This window comes from Nyctibius grandis, chromosome 19 (genome assembly GCF_013368605.1).
Source record: "Nyctibius grandis isolate bNycGra1 chromosome 19, bNycGra1.pri, whole genome shotgun sequence".
Classification (NCBI taxonomy): Eukaryota; Metazoa; Chordata; class Aves; order Nyctibiiformes; family Nyctibiidae; genus Nyctibius; species Nyctibius grandis.
In genome coordinates this window covers 8,238,401-8,253,530 of record NC_090676.1, presented here as the reverse complement: position 1 = coordinate 8,253,530, position 15,130 = coordinate 8,238,401, and the positions used below count along the sequence as shown (strand labels likewise).

Here is a 15,130-nt window from a genome sequence, read left to right as displayed (position 1 = left end):
GCTTCGGTGGCCAGTACCTAGGTCATAGTATAAATTAATATTTACTTCTTAAGTTGTGCCTAGATGTACATGGAGAGCCAGTATCTATTCCAAAGAATTAGCAGTGGATACTATCAAGATGCACAGCTTAAAGCACATGAATGAGAATTAAATACAAATAAATGTGAGGATTACATCTAAATAGCAAATTATTCTCTGGAAATATGTGAAGTTTAGAGCCTGAAGACCATTAGCTTTATGGGAAGGACAGGCTCTTCATTTTCCATTGAGACTGATTTTAGCTAGAGGTTTGAATTGCTGCACTACAAAAAATGATTTTATCTCCTCAGTTCAGGATTAATCAATTATTTGAATTCTTAAAAACCCCAGAAGCAGAGCCAAATCCCTTTCTTTATTTCTTCTGTAGTCACTATTTTCCACTGTTACTAATTCATTTGCATTGCTCTGTGCTTTAAAACTAATTTCCCCTGTGTTCTACTCTATTTTTATCTGTTCAATATTAAACCAACTCAGATGACTACGAAGTCTGTAGAACCAGGTGTGAAAGTAAACAACTTCACGTTTTCAGCATTGTTTAGAGAGCAAAGTATCTTGTATTAGAAAGTAACTTCAGCTCTGAGACACTGACTCCTCTCCCCACCCCCATGTCTCTTTTACATGGTCAACTCCTTGAAGTATTATTTCCTGTTCTTTCTTTAACAATAAGATTAATTTCTGTCCTGTTCTTGTTTCAGAGACATCCTCTATCAGCAGCACGCCCCTATGACCTGCCAAAACTCTACCGAACTGAAGACTTTTTTCCTATGAACGATGTAGGTACTAAGTATCAAAATAATTAATTTTTTGACTACCAAAAGGTTTTTAGGAAAGGCTGCCTCAGTTCATTCTTACAGTTCATACTTTATGACATTAGGAAGAAGCAACTGTTTCATTTCAGATCTTTGACTGCCATATCTAAAGGAAGCTAAAACTTCTGATCATATTGTAGCTATACGGAGGCTGGAACATTTATTCTAAGATTTGATCACAGGAGTTTGCACTTACTTGATAAGCTTCCTAAATCAGTGAAGAAAATGTATAAATACTCACTTTGCTTACCTTCATTTTTATACTTAAAATGATCATAAGGTTGAAGAGTGCTCTAGTATAGCATGTTAAAACTGTTAAGTAATGTGCTAATACTGCCAGCTTCACAAATGTTCAGATTTTCAGATTTTATAAGAAAACATGAAATCAATGTCAGCATTTTAAAATGCATTAAACTGCACATGGCGGAAGCTTCCAGCACACTATTTCAAACAAGGAATAGGGTTTTACAAGCTGTTGTGTAACATAATTTGAATGGTATAAATAAAATTTCTGCAAAGCTGTTATGGACCTTTGGATGTGCAATTGTGTAATGCAGGTGCTATTTAGCCAGGACTAGGAGTAGCATAGTTCATCTCCCCACCTGCAGCCTTTTTATTTTTGACTGCAAAATAGGTGTAGGGAAACAAAACCCACTCAATTCTCTGAATAAAGAACATTAGGAAGAGAAGGTTATGTGATTTGCAGATAATTGGCGTCGCATGCAGTACAATATGGAGAAATAGAAATAAATGCTCATTTTAAAAATGCCTGTGGAAAAACTCAAGATGGAGGATCCAGTGCAAATTCTGTAAAGGGGTGGGGGGGAGCTTATGGTGAAAGTAAAGCTACATGGCTTTGAGTAACCATGGAGACCAATGCTTTTCTGATGCAGAAATAAATGAACCCAACCTTTTCATATTTATTAGTGAGACTGATGATGAAAGATAAAGTTGAATTAATATATAAAGCAATAGAAGACAGATCTAGTCAATGTCTCTACCCCTGCAATGCAGGTTATTGTAACGGATTATTACGAATGAGCTGGTATTGCAGAGAGGCAAAGTAGTTATGAAAGGAACAAAATACTCTTAGTTATACCAACCTGTTTATCCAAATATCAGCTTCTTTATTAAGAGAAATGAAGAGACAGTACACACAACATGTTCCTGAAATCTCTTAGTTCTGATAAAAATGGAAATAAACTTGTTTTAATACCATAGCAGTGTATGAAATATGTACTACAAAATGGTAACCTGTTTACTGTAACTGTATTAGCGGATACTTGAAACCTACAAATTTCTTGGTGGTAAGAATGGTAGAATTTTCCTGTAAAAAAAAAACCCGAGTGAATATTCAGGTTTCTGTCTTGAAAATAACATGTCAATGGGTCAAATATTAATTGGCAAGTTCTCGCTACGGAAATGTTACTGCCAGAGGATGGCAGCATTAAATGTCACTTGAACTTTCAGTAAGATTAAGAGCTTGTGAAATAAAACTTCAATGCAGATATTTCTGCAACATAATGTAAAAGGTTTTGATTGATTAGAAATCCTAGTGTAGATAAAGGGTTAAGTCACAGTACCCAAAGGAAAATGCTGAGATCAAGTGTGACTTCAGTGTCTGATGCACTGGATAGAAAACTGGGAGTTTAGCAAAAGCTGTCTGTCTGTCTGTCCCTGCTGGAAAAGAACTGGTTAGTTTGGAGAAAAGCTTATTGGCTGTACCTGTGCTTCACCAAGCGAGAGGGAGGGAAGGAGAGGAGTGTACTAAAAGGAGAAGTGTACTTGCTGAACCACTGCATCTCAGCTGCAGGTCAGTGCAATGAACAGTGCTTCAAAATAAGTTATTACAAGCCCATACAAACACCCATAGAAATAAAGCGTCATATAAAATGCACCTACCCTGAACAATCTCAGACTGTCCTTGACTGTCTCAGGTATTCGTCAGAAGTCAGATTACAGGTTGCAGCAGCTCTGAAAGGGTTTTTGTTGTACAAAGCTGTCTTGTGTCTAGAAACAATGGGTATGCTAATAACCTCCTACTTCGTTCTCAACTGTTACAACCTTTAGATTTCAGATAGCGTAGTTAAGTTGGAAAACACACTTCACTTCAGGTAAACTGGCTGAAACAAATTCTTTAGAGAAGTGTCTTAATGGTCTTTCTGCTCTGTTGTGCTGGCCAAAGTCTGGACAGCCTCGTGTGCTTTCAAGGTCTCCCACTGAAGACAGCAGAAGTTAAGTGTTGGCTTGAGCTAGCTACTCTGCAAGCACAGCTGGCAAGTGTCTGGAGTTTTGCTATAGAACTTTAGTCATGTGTGTAAAAATTGGCTAACTTCCATCTCACACAATTATAATGGTGCGGTATGTTAAGATTACACAAACTGGGTTTAAGGTTCCTCCAGTTTTATTGGGCCATTTACCTCTTCTGCTTTTTGACTTCCTCAAAAATGTGTGATTAGCCTCAAATCTAGAAAAGAATTCTTGCCTAGGCTAAAATCCAGATTTGAAGAGTAACTTGTTTGAAATACTATAAAGTTTATGATGAAACTTAGAACCACCACCCTCACTCCTTGATGCTCCTGGTAAGACTGATTACTTTTGTGCAAGACCTTTAATTTAATCACTGTATAAAATGGTGTTTCCTGTCATGGAACCTTCTGGCAAATGAAGCACTTCTGAAGAGTTCATATTTCATAGTCTTACTATTCACTGACTACAAACAGGAGCTCAGAATTTGGAAACTTGACTTTTAACTATAGAGCTCACTAACGTTAAATTAACCTTGCCAGATATTGAGACAAATAAATATGATGCAGGTTTGGAAGATGATAAGCAATTTAACAGATAAATTTTTGTACTGTGATTAAACTGTTGGGGTTTTGTTTGGTTTTTTTTTTAAGTTTTTAAAAATGTATTTGTAAAATGATTACCACCCCACTGACATCTGTAAGTGGTAGTTAACAAACTCCCACCTGATTTACTGAAAGTTATTTTCAATGAAATAGTTTGGAAAACCTGCTAACAAAAGGAGTAGAGGCTCAAGTTTTCTTTTAAGGCAGAGAAACACAAGGAGCTTTTTTGCTGCTGAAAGTGTCAAAAGAATTTTCCTGTATTGTTCTTAAAATGTATGTTCTACCACTTGAGTGCGTAAGTGGCAGCCAGTCCCCCTTCCACTCCTCCGAGTTCAAAAAGCAGAATGAAAGCATGTATCCCTTCTGTGAAGGGGGAAAGGAAGAACAAGACAAATCTAAACCATCTTCACCTAAAGGTAACTGTCCTCAATCATCACTTCCCACACATAATTAGTTCAACAAAACCCAGAAATGCTCAGTCCAGAGCGTCAAGTTAGTTGCAGAACATGAGAGCACACACATATTCCCGTCTTTGGCTTATATGGAGGCTTGTTTGTTACATTAGTGGAAAGTACAGTTTATACCTACCCAAGACTGCTACAGAGATATCAAAATGTTTTCTCAAGATCTCTGTGAAATGGTTTTGCTGTTTAAGTGTTGAAGAGCACAGAACTACTTTCTCCTTTAGAACATTAATGAAAATTTCACAGGTCAATTTAGTTCTTGTAAAGTATCAAAAAGTAGCTACTCTGATATTTATGAGACATATGCCTAAATCAAACTCATTGCTCTAATTAAGAATAGTTTTGTTCTCATCACAATTAGATTCCTTTCAGTAAATTATTACTATCTCGATGAGCTTTTGGTTCTGCAGCTGGTCTGTTGTACTGCACACTTGCCAAAGCGCAGGAGTGGTTTGACCAAACCAATCACAAATTTTAACAAACTGATTTTTTTTTTTTAGTATTCAAATTACTTTTCCTTCAAAGCCAAAACAAGCCGGTAGCTTGCAAGGCATGCTCCTGCATGTTTACATGTGAGTATTCAAATACCTTCGCTATCACTTACCCTCAGTACGTAGTGCTGCAGAGAGAGACGGACTTCTAGATAACTTTTTAATATGTTAAAGTGATCTTCATTCATGTAAGTACAAAGGGATGAAAAATGCAAGTAATGCATAGACCTTGTTTCTCCAGGCTGCAGAACAAGCAAATCACTACAATCCTATTTAAAAAGTGTTCTAGAATGCTAAATAGTAAAAACGAATTCAGCCAAAGTTAGTTTTGTAGGATTTTCAATGTCCTTGAAGGAGATCAGTCTATTCAGTAAGAAAGTACCAAACATACATGCTGCTGCAGAGCACTTTGAAAAAAAAAAAAAAAGACAAAAAAAAAAGAAAGGAATGAATGGGTGGGATTTACCAAACAGGAATGTAGCACTTGCATGTAATAAAGCAAATATTTACATTAAGCACAATACAGCAATTTATTTAGATGCTTAAATGAAGAATACAAAGGGAAATAAAGATCACAAAATTATACATACTACAACAGTGTGTCATATATTAGATGGTATAAATGAATACAACACCTTGTTGGTGTTAACTAAAGATAAAACTAAATATCCAAAACACAGCACTTTTGTTTCAGTGTGCTGCTTCAACACAATACACTTTTATACAGATCTAAAAGGTGTCAAAATTAGTAGCTGCAAACTTGTTTCTTGCATGTGATTTTTCTTTTTTTTTTTTAGCTTAAAAGATTTCAGAAAATGGCTCTGAAATACGTTTGTCATCAGTTGTAATGTCAAGGATATTCAGAACAAGAAAATTCTATAATACAATAGAGTCCAGATATATTTTTTTATGTTGCTGGCCTCCGTTTTGAGATTGTACAAGGTTATGTGCAAAAACTAAGTTTGTCAAAAGTCATACTATAGCAGTTTCAAGCTTTTGCTAGGTAAACTAGATACAGCATTTATTACACAGCAGGGCAACACTAAAAAAGAGAAACAAATCTATGATGGGTACACAAGAACAATTTCATAAGCTTCACTTGAATAGGTCTAAAAGACTGTACAAATATACATTTCAACTATTCAGAATGATACATGAAAAAAAAATCAATTTTCCCATAGTCTACTATACACGTTGAACTGGTAGCTTGTATGGTTGGCCCTACACTACCATGTGAAAAAGGGTAATGTTTAAAAAGACATACAACTGAACATGTACAAGAGTGAAATAAATGTTGAAAACGCAGATAAAATAAACCTCTGCTTTTCTCTGTGTGCATTCGGGAGCCACCAGCTCATCCGTTTTCACATTAAGTCACCGTGCTCGTCCCAGCAGGTATTCTCAAGCAAGATTAGCCAACGGCATCCTTAAATCACCACTGGAGTAACAGTGGCCACAACCACCCCACGCCATGACCTAGCCCTCGGAAGGCTGTACCAGTTAGAACTGAAGCTTAGCAGTCACACTGAAATGAAAGTGTTTAGACAGTTGTAGATTGGATCATAATTACTGACGCTTCTGAATCGAGCAGCTTACGCTTGCTGGCTACTCAGCTCCACACCAGTTAAGCTGCTATGCATTGGTTCTGCTACTCCATCAGTCACACTGTCAAACTGATCTCCGTCCTCACTGTCAATTGTGCTATTCTGCCATTCCATCTGCTGATTTGACAAGCTCTCCTCCATCTCTGATGCATTTTTCCATTGTGACTGGTCCTTAGACCAAAACTCTTCTACTTTTCCATAGGAACGATTTTTCCATTTTGACTGTTCTTCATCACTTTCAGATCCACCCCCTTTTGTCTCAACAGTCGGTTTACTGCTACCAGCATCTTCGCTTTGGGAGGATTCATCTGTCCACACTTCTGGTTTTACTTCTGATGTATTATCTTCAAAATCAGACACCTGCTGAGAACCAGGCCCACTTTCAGACTGTGAAGCTCCATCTTTCCATTCAACAGCATCATCTTGATCATCCTGATCACCTTCGCTATCTGAAACATCATCTACCAGTTTTGTTGGTTCTTCAGCAGAAATAATCTCTTCATATTTAGAGCTTTCCTCTTGTTTTTGATCAGACTTCTCTGGCAACTGTAATGTATTTTCTTCAATGATTTCCTTGGATATGCTGTCCTCTGGGTTCTCCACTATGCTATCAGAAGAGGGTTTCCCACCAACATCAGAAATACGCTGACCAAACGGACTGCCGCTTTCGTTGTACTCCTCTTCTATATTTTCGTAGCTGTCTGAAGAACTTTCATTGTCTTTTTCTAAGTTTATTTTTTTATCAACAGTCTTACTAACATTGACTCTGGAATTCTTTTCATCGTGGTTTTCAAACAGCCATTCAGCATCAAAATCCATTTCATGTTTAACCTTGTTTAACTCTTTCATATTGAAACCAAGCAGCACACCAGGTTTGTACTTTTCACAATCTCTAACACATTTCTTCCTTTTGTTACTAAAATGAGACGCAATATCAGATTTCCATAGCCACAAACTGGCAGCCAGCTTTTCAATCTCTCTCCTAGTGGGATATGGTTGCTTATTAAAATACTTTGTAAGAAATGTTTTCCTGGCTTCATAGGAATCATCTTCATGACCCTTGGGGTCCAATGCTAGAACTACAGGTTCTTCAGGCTTCTCCTCAAAGGCAGAGGGGGAGTCATCGTCATCCATTCTCCTTTTCTTCATTAGCGAGAATTCCATGTGTTCGTAAGTACGTTTTACAGGTGCTACAGCTGGAGACTGGCTTAGCCGAGATGACGAAGTACCTTTCTCCTGGCCATTCTGCGTCTTCCCAACACCTCTGCAGTGAACAAGGTGCAGCGTTATAGTTGAGGCAGTCATGTTACTAGTATATACACCAAGGCAATGAATGCATTTGTAGGTTAGCTTCTTCTCAACCGGATGAACCGTCTGAATTACTTGATGCCTCTCCCGTAGATGATGTGCAAGTGCATCAGAGATGGGTCCTTTCAGGATTGAAAAGCACAGAGGACACAGAGTTTTCCCCACGTCTTTCTTGTAGGGGACTGCTGCTTGCGGAGAACTTTTTACAGGTACATCAGACTTCTCCTGGCTTTTCAGCTGTGGTTTTGGAGGAACTGGGGGAGTATTCTGAGCATGGTAAGCTACAGATTCAGCAGGAGCATCTCTCAGGTTGTAGGTGGTTACAAGAAGATGTATATTTGTGTGACTACCTTGCTGCAATGTCAAATCAAAGGTTAGAGTGGAATCAGTTTTAGGTCCCATTTCTTCATCGACATGAACCATTCGCATATGAGCAGCCATCTTTTCAACATCATTGAAGGTTGAACGGCAATACGGACAAGACAGACCATGTATTAACATATGATTAAGCAATGTATCAGTGGGTAAATAGCGATTACAGTATAGACATTTGCTAGTGAAATTGTGTATTTTCATTATATAGTTAGCTACTGCAGGCACCTTTTCAGCCTTGTGCTCCTTTTCAAAGTGGACACTATACACATTTTCAGGAAACAGCTCATTACAGATGGTACAGATTTTCCATTTCTGCGTGGATGATGTATTGACAGTAGAAGGACCTGTAGCAGCTACTGGAGATTTTGAGCCAGACTGACCTAATACTCTTGAAGCTGCCTGTGATTGAGATAACGTCGTCTGTTTCAACTGAGCTGATGAAAGAGAAGACGAGTTGGCAGACTGAAGAGAGTATCTTGCTGAGGCCTGTGATCTCTGTTCCCCTCCAAGAGTATAAGGCCTTCCATTTCCACTTGTTGAAAAGTGTTTAATTGTTTGTGATTGCTGTGGAATAGAAACTGGTGCACTACCACTTAAGTTTAGCCTTCCCCCTGGCTGACCAACATAACTTGGTGGTACTGATTTGACTCCGTAATTGTTTTGTTGTAGGTGAACGTTTGACATCATATTCACTCCCGTGGAATTTAATGTAGGCTTTGGTATAGTGAGTCTGTTCATCATCTGCTGTGACGAAAGAGATCGAACGCTTCCAGGGGAAAGGGGACCCATCCTCTGAGGGAGCCCCATAGGCTTTTTATCCTGTGGTTTTGGAGCTATTAGCATCAAAGGTTTAGATCTTGGAACCACTACATTAGTGTGACCTATCATTGCTGTTACCTGGTATCCTATACGTTCGTGGTCTTCGATAACATGCTGTACTAAAGCTTCGTATGATTTCGGCATAAAAAGGCATCGTTTGCAGTGAATACTACCCTCCTCTCGGGTACTGGAACTTAACGGAACTGCACCATTGAGTGACTTTTCACCTCCCTTCGCTACGTAAGGAGCAGCAACATGCTGAAAATGTTCCCTGTAAATGTGCTTTCTAACTATTTCATACAGAGGATCTCGGTAAGTGCACTTCTTACAGTAATAAACAGCTTGCTCTACACTGTCAGCCTGCTTAGGTTTAAGGCTATCATGTTTGTTTTTATCTTTAAAAGTGCTGATGCCTCCACTCGGTGTACTGGCATTTGGAGCATGAAATATTTTAATGTGCGTTTCCAAAGTCTTTTTGTCCGCATTGAAAGTACAGTAAGGACAATTGAGGAGAATCCTATTTTCAAAGTCTTCACTATGAACATTCCGGAAGTGGCTTTTGTACGCTGAAAAGAACTTCGAGGAAAATGGACATGCACTGCAGCAAAAGGGCTTTGTCCGATAGTCCTTAAAACAAAGAACAAAGCAAAAACTAAATATTGAAAAGCAGTTTTTAGAAAAGCAACATCCATGATCTTCTCTAAACAATAATGTTTCTAAATAATCATCATCTCAAGACCCACTGCAACAGTCTCAAACCTTTAATTTCTTCTCTCCAATTCTTGGCCTGCAGATCAGGCCCTAAAATGTTTATCATCTGAACGTACACATGATGTGGCAAGTGCCAATTTAGAGGTCCCTCAAGAGTTTAACCCTAAACTCACCATGCCAGGCTAAATCATAAGCGTCCTTCTCCACCAGTCAGAAAGGAGACTCATTCCCTGCAGCTGAGCTGCATGAACAAGTTCACCATAAGCTCACTTCCAGGGCAAAAAGGGAAGCGTGCTTGTTTGAGTAGAGTAAGACTGTATCCAGATGAGTTACTTCCCATCAAAATCACCAAACATTTATAGATACAAGACAGATGTATAACTTTAGCTATTTCAGTGTTTTAATCCATTACAAACTGTTATATAAAAGATGCTCTTCAAAACTTGTTTTTGGATTTAAGCTTACCAAGTCACGTACTAAGGCTACACAAGCCCTTAAAGCCACCAAAGCCTTTTCCTTCTGATCAAAGAACAAACCTGATTTTTAACACAATCATCTTGAATCAGAAAAAAAAAAGGTATTTGAAAATTCCACACTTGCCGCTTCCCTGCACCCTTTATCTTTGTTATATTTAACATGTCGCCGATGCAGTTCTTGTCAAGTGTTGTAACACAAACTAAAGTTATATTGGCCTTAGAGATAGCCACAAGGAATCTGGCATTTCAGATGAGATAAGACATGAAATTCAAATAGTTACATTCATCATCAGTGTCAAAACAAGTCTTGTGCATCAAGCTACACAGAGAACATTTGAAGCAGCTGGAGAGCTGTACTCTCCCCCTGCGTAAGTAAGTAGGAATACATGCTTCTGTCCACCTCCTGAAGTCTCAGACATCTGGTAGGCTGGAGACAAGTTACAACAAAACAAACTAAACAAAAGCTGTCTCCTTTTATATTACAATTTTTATTCTGGAATGAACTAGAAAAAAAGGACATCAGTGTATTCTATGGAACACAGTAATAAAGGGACATCTTTAGATTAACACTACACTAGGAATCCATCATAGTACAGTCCCCATTTCCTGTAAGAGCAATACCTGATCTTTCAGAAGCTAAAAGGCAGATTATTTGGTAGAGACATTTCTAACCTTCTCACTGTTCTGTCAGCACTGCTATTACTCTATATTGTACCATTGGTAGAGGGTCCTGCAGTGCACATGACTCATGTTAAATGTGTTTAATCAGAATCAAGTATTATTTCCTCAAATTCCTTTTATTACTGGCTCAGAAACATCTAAAAAGTAAGACTACCGGTGTGACTTGGTTCTGCTGTATAGAACTACATCTGCCTAAACCAAATCTCAACAGAGTCAGATTACGAGAATCCTCAAATGTGGCAAAAGCTAACAGAGCTACAACAATTGTGGAGAGAGCAGCAGTTAGATGCATTCATTTAAACTTTTTCTGAAATGATGAAAACAGATAATGAACCATTTAAGGAAAAGTAAAAAACTTATGAACTGTATAAAATTGTTGATCTTTTGACTGGAAGGACGGTGAAATTGTCCTAAGCTTGAAAACGGATGGGCTCTTAATATGCAGTTGTCAAAGTGAGTAAGATTTCTTGACCCACCAGTTCTTCAGTATTTGGCTATCCATACTACTAAGATGAAGACCAGGATTATTACTTTTTTCAAAAAAAAGCAGCACAGCTTTTCGCTGTCCCTTAAACTGAGGACAAATGAAGATCAATGGGTAAAATTGCAGAAAAAGCTCTTGGCATGTTTGTGAAACGCCCTTTAGTATGAAGCATCTTCTGAATCAGATGTGTCAACATAAACCATTACCAACCTGATTTTTCGTAAGCGATGGGTCCCACAATCCTACATCTTCCCATGTAGTGTTTTTCAAATAAAAGTCATTAGGTTCAAACTGCTTAAAATCCTGGAGAAGGGGAAGATGGGAAGAGAGTACAGAGAATCACAACCAAAGACCAACTGCTCCCTTAAACAACTCTTGTAAGCATCCATGCAGTCCTCTCAAGTGCTGCTGGCAATTAGTAGATACTATTAATGCAAGGAGGTGTGGGTATTTAAGATGCACCTCTTTGGAGGTGAAGAGTTGTGAAAATCTCAATATCATAAAACACCTGAAGAACTATTTTCCATAGTCATCCTCCTAATTAAGTCAAGGCTATAATTACATACCTGCCCCATTTTCAAAAGCAGTCATGAAGAAAAGTGTTCCCAGGCTAGTGCTAAACATTTAAAGATCATGTAGATGCTTTACCATAACTCTGATGTTTGTTTGCGTGTGTTTGTTTTTTTTTTCTTTGGTGGGGGGGCATGTTTGATTGGTTTGGGGTTTTTTTATTGCTTTAATTTCACACACAAATTCATATAAAAGTATTAGAAGTTTGACTACATGTATGATGTCCAAGAAGCTCAATTCCTATTAAAAAATAATCTTATGAAGTACTTTGGCATTTCATCTTTGGCATGTAAAGTCAGCCGCACATAAGGACTCAAAAATCGTATTTCCACTGAAATGAATACTGAAAGTAACATCGTCCCAGTTCAGAATTCTACCCGTAAAAATTATACTTGCTCCAAAAATTTTCCAAGCAGGAAGGAGTGGCATTTCTTTCTCTTACGCATCTCACTTAAATGCTCTTTAAAGAGACGCTAACAGAAAAGCCAAAGCAAACACGTCACAATTTGCTGAGTGCTCTAAAGAGTTAAAGCGTGTGAACTGACAGTACAGAAGTTAGTTACTGTTCAGGAGAGAAAGCTGCACTTCCGAGATGATGTTACGAAGTTTGTCCAGAAGAGTAGCACAAGTACCCTTCCTTTCAAGGAACTCACACAGGTACAGAAGTGAGTCTTTAACTTGATAACCTACTGTTAGCACTGACAAACACTTCATGAAAACCTCAGAACCATCTTCCATCCCCCAGGAACATCCTACACCGCCCCTAGTCCTTGCTTCATTCCTAAATGTTCACTTAGCAAGTGCTATTTCTAAGAATCCAACATAAGCAAAAGACAACCTACCTTCAACATATATCAAGTCAGTCACAGATAGCCTGAAGTGTATCTTGTCTCCACTAAATTTTCCAAAAAGTGTTTACAGGTACATTTTATCTCAAGTTAATTACAACAAGGCTCAAATGGAATCCCAGAGTCATTCTCAGAAACTGATGAGAACAGAGGAGTATGGTGTGGGAATGGGGTACAGGGGATTCCTTCAAAATTCACAGTAAAAATTTAACATTTCGTGAAACAGGTCTAAAAAGAAAATAATGTCATACAGCAAAGACCTCACAGTGCCACTAACTTTGGAGCATTTTAACTCCAGCTACAACACTTGGGAGGTATGATACTTACTTCTATATGTTCTTTACAGTATTCCAAACCAATGTCACTAAGTATTTTTTTCACAGTTTTCCGGGCCTTTCTTAAACTGCCAAGGTTGTTGACAGGAAGTTGGAACATAGTTTCTATTGAAAAAGAAAGTAAGAGAAAAGGTTTAAGTCAAATGTGTTTTGTTTGATAAGAGTGCTGCACTTTTAATTATTAGTAATTTTCTGTCTCATTTTACCCATGTAACTCAGTAACAGAGCTGTACCATTAACTAAGAACCTACCACATTTTCTGTCTGATTTGTTCTTAAATGAGGCTGGCCATAAAGCTCAATATTGACAAACTTAAGAGAGCACTTATAAAACCAACAAACTGATGTAACAGCTGTTGCAGGAGTAATCAGCTGCATCTGGAAGTAACTTTTTTTTTTTAAAAAAAGTGTTTGTATTTACATGAAATTTACCCCCCATGCTGAAGTACTTAAAAACACAATTTATCTTTTGTGCATACAGGAGTTCTCAGTCTGCATGCTGCTATCATCAGTCACCTGCACTTTAAGAAGGTGCAAAATGGCAGAAACGTGACAGTCCCTGACAAAATACAGTTATTTTGGAAGTGAGAGGGGGTGGAGCCAGCAACAAAAAGGTAGGCTTTGCTCAAAGAAAAGGGGAGGAAGCTTCTTAAATAGTGAGAAAGTGTCAGAGTTATCTTGTTCCCTGGGCTTTAACGGTCCAATGCCTGTTGCATAAAGAATATCGCCCCAGAAGGTAAAAGCTGCATTTTTGATCATTAATAATTCCGTGAGCCAATTCAGAAATGTTGCTTTGTTTGAACAACACAAAGTTTGATTCATATTAACAAATAAATCCGCTGTAAGGCCAAAGACTACAGACATCAACTAAATGGACTTTTTTTTTGTTCGAAGCTTGAAAGTATTTTTTAACACTTTCAAGCAGAAGCCTAGAATGCAGTTAACAGAAGTTTGCAGCCATTAAATATTTGAGTTAGGCAAAAATTCTCCCCTTTTATCATGAGATCAAGGGCAATTGCTAAGCTACAAAGAGCTTACTAAGAAATTTTCTCAAAGTACAAAGGATGTGGGTTGTGACTATAACAACTGAGCGTCTCTGATCAAAACTAACCCTTCTATACGCACTATCACACATACTCCTTAAAGTATTACACTAACATACTCCTTAAAGTATTACACTAACAACTTATTATTCCATGATTCCCACCACCACCGTTTAGTTTCAGAAATAAACAGAACTGGTTAAGTTCTGCATGTAGCAGTGCTAGTACAAACCCCTTCAATCAGTGTCACAAGCAGTGCTGCTAGCATGTGTTACTAGGCTCTAGTCTCTTCAAATTCAATGAATTCAGAAATAGCTCCTGGGTAAGAGCAGAAAGCTATAATGACATTTAGGATTCACATCACAGCTATAAATTAGAAACTAAGTGGAAACAAACCTGAGTTTATATAAAGATGTACAGGAAAATTCTCAGAAGTACCAAAGCAACTCTGACTGTTAAGGATTTTGGTACTCGTATCTGTCTGGCCACTGTCACAGACTACCAGAAGCAAATATAGTGTCATTTTAACACCCCTATATGAAAACTAGGAAACCAAAGAAAAAAAAACCAATAGACCTTGACTATAAATCTCAGGGATTCCAAATTACTCAGTTATAATATCTGTAATAATGAAGTTACTTAAGACACGCAAAGTGACTAATCATAGTAATTTTCAAACAACGTAGGCCAGAAAAAGAAGTATTTCAATGTTCTGTATTAATTTCCTCCAAGTAACACTTCTTAAGAGAATTTAGTATAATCACAAACATCTTCATTTCTTCACATACAAAACTCTAAATGCAAGTATATTAATTTATGTGACTGTAGAGGTGTTTCAGCTAACTCTAGTCTCAGTGAAAAGGATTAGAATTGCAAAAAATTTCGAATTAAGTTAATGTGAAAAGTAACTGTGTTCTATATCTTATCTGGCACCTTTCGTTTTAGGGAAACTCCAATACACTTTAGAAATATGAAGAATTAGCATTCTAGTGAAATACCTTACAGATAGATTCTTACAAGTGTCATAATATGAGCCCTAATCAAGCTACAAAGAGCACCTCCACAGGCCTCCTTTGCCATCTCAGAGAAGGCAAGGATTAAATAAATCATGGCAGTAAACGACTCTCTTCCCAGTTATTCCCTCTAAAGCCTCTAATGACTTGGCATGGGAAATGATGAAGTGCTCTTTTTTAATGCTGCATCCATTCTCATCTGTACTCTT

General features: G+C 37.8%; 2 protein-coding genes across 11 annotated transcripts in view; one reads left to right on the top strand and one right to left on the bottom strand.

Annotated features, from left to right (window-relative positions):
* The window catches only part of BCAS4 (breast carcinoma amplified sequence 4), a 66,059-nt gene that overhangs the window by 36,207 nt on the left and 14,722 nt on the right, over nt 1–15,130 (top strand). For 3 of the 4 annotated variants that reach the window (XM_068416051.1, XM_068416053.1, XM_068416052.1), the window contains exon 5: nt 735–812. In XM_068416051.1, the coding sequence (XP_068272152.1) occupies nt 735–812 (78 nt within the window). Of the gene's footprint in view, nt 1–734; nt 813–13,346; nt 13,480–15,130 lie in introns of all 4 variants that reach the window. The other variant, XR_011049490.1, reaches the window with a different exon arrangement.
* The window catches only part of ADNP (activity dependent neuroprotector homeobox), a 31,765-nt gene continuing 22,067 nt past the window's right edge, over nt 5,433–15,130 (bottom strand). For all 7 annotated transcript variants that reach the window (XM_068416043.1, XM_068416046.1, XM_068416047.1 and 4 more), the window contains 3 exons: nt 12,859–12,971; nt 11,324–11,416; nt 5,433–9,388 (listed from right to left, as the gene is read on the bottom strand). In XM_068416043.1, coding sequence (XP_068272144.1) covers nt 6,248–9,388; nt 11,324–11,416; nt 12,859–12,971 — 3,347 coding nt within the window. In that variant the 3' untranslated portion in view covers nt 5,433–6,247. The remainder of the gene's footprint in view (nt 9,389–11,323; nt 11,417–12,858; nt 12,972–15,130) is intronic.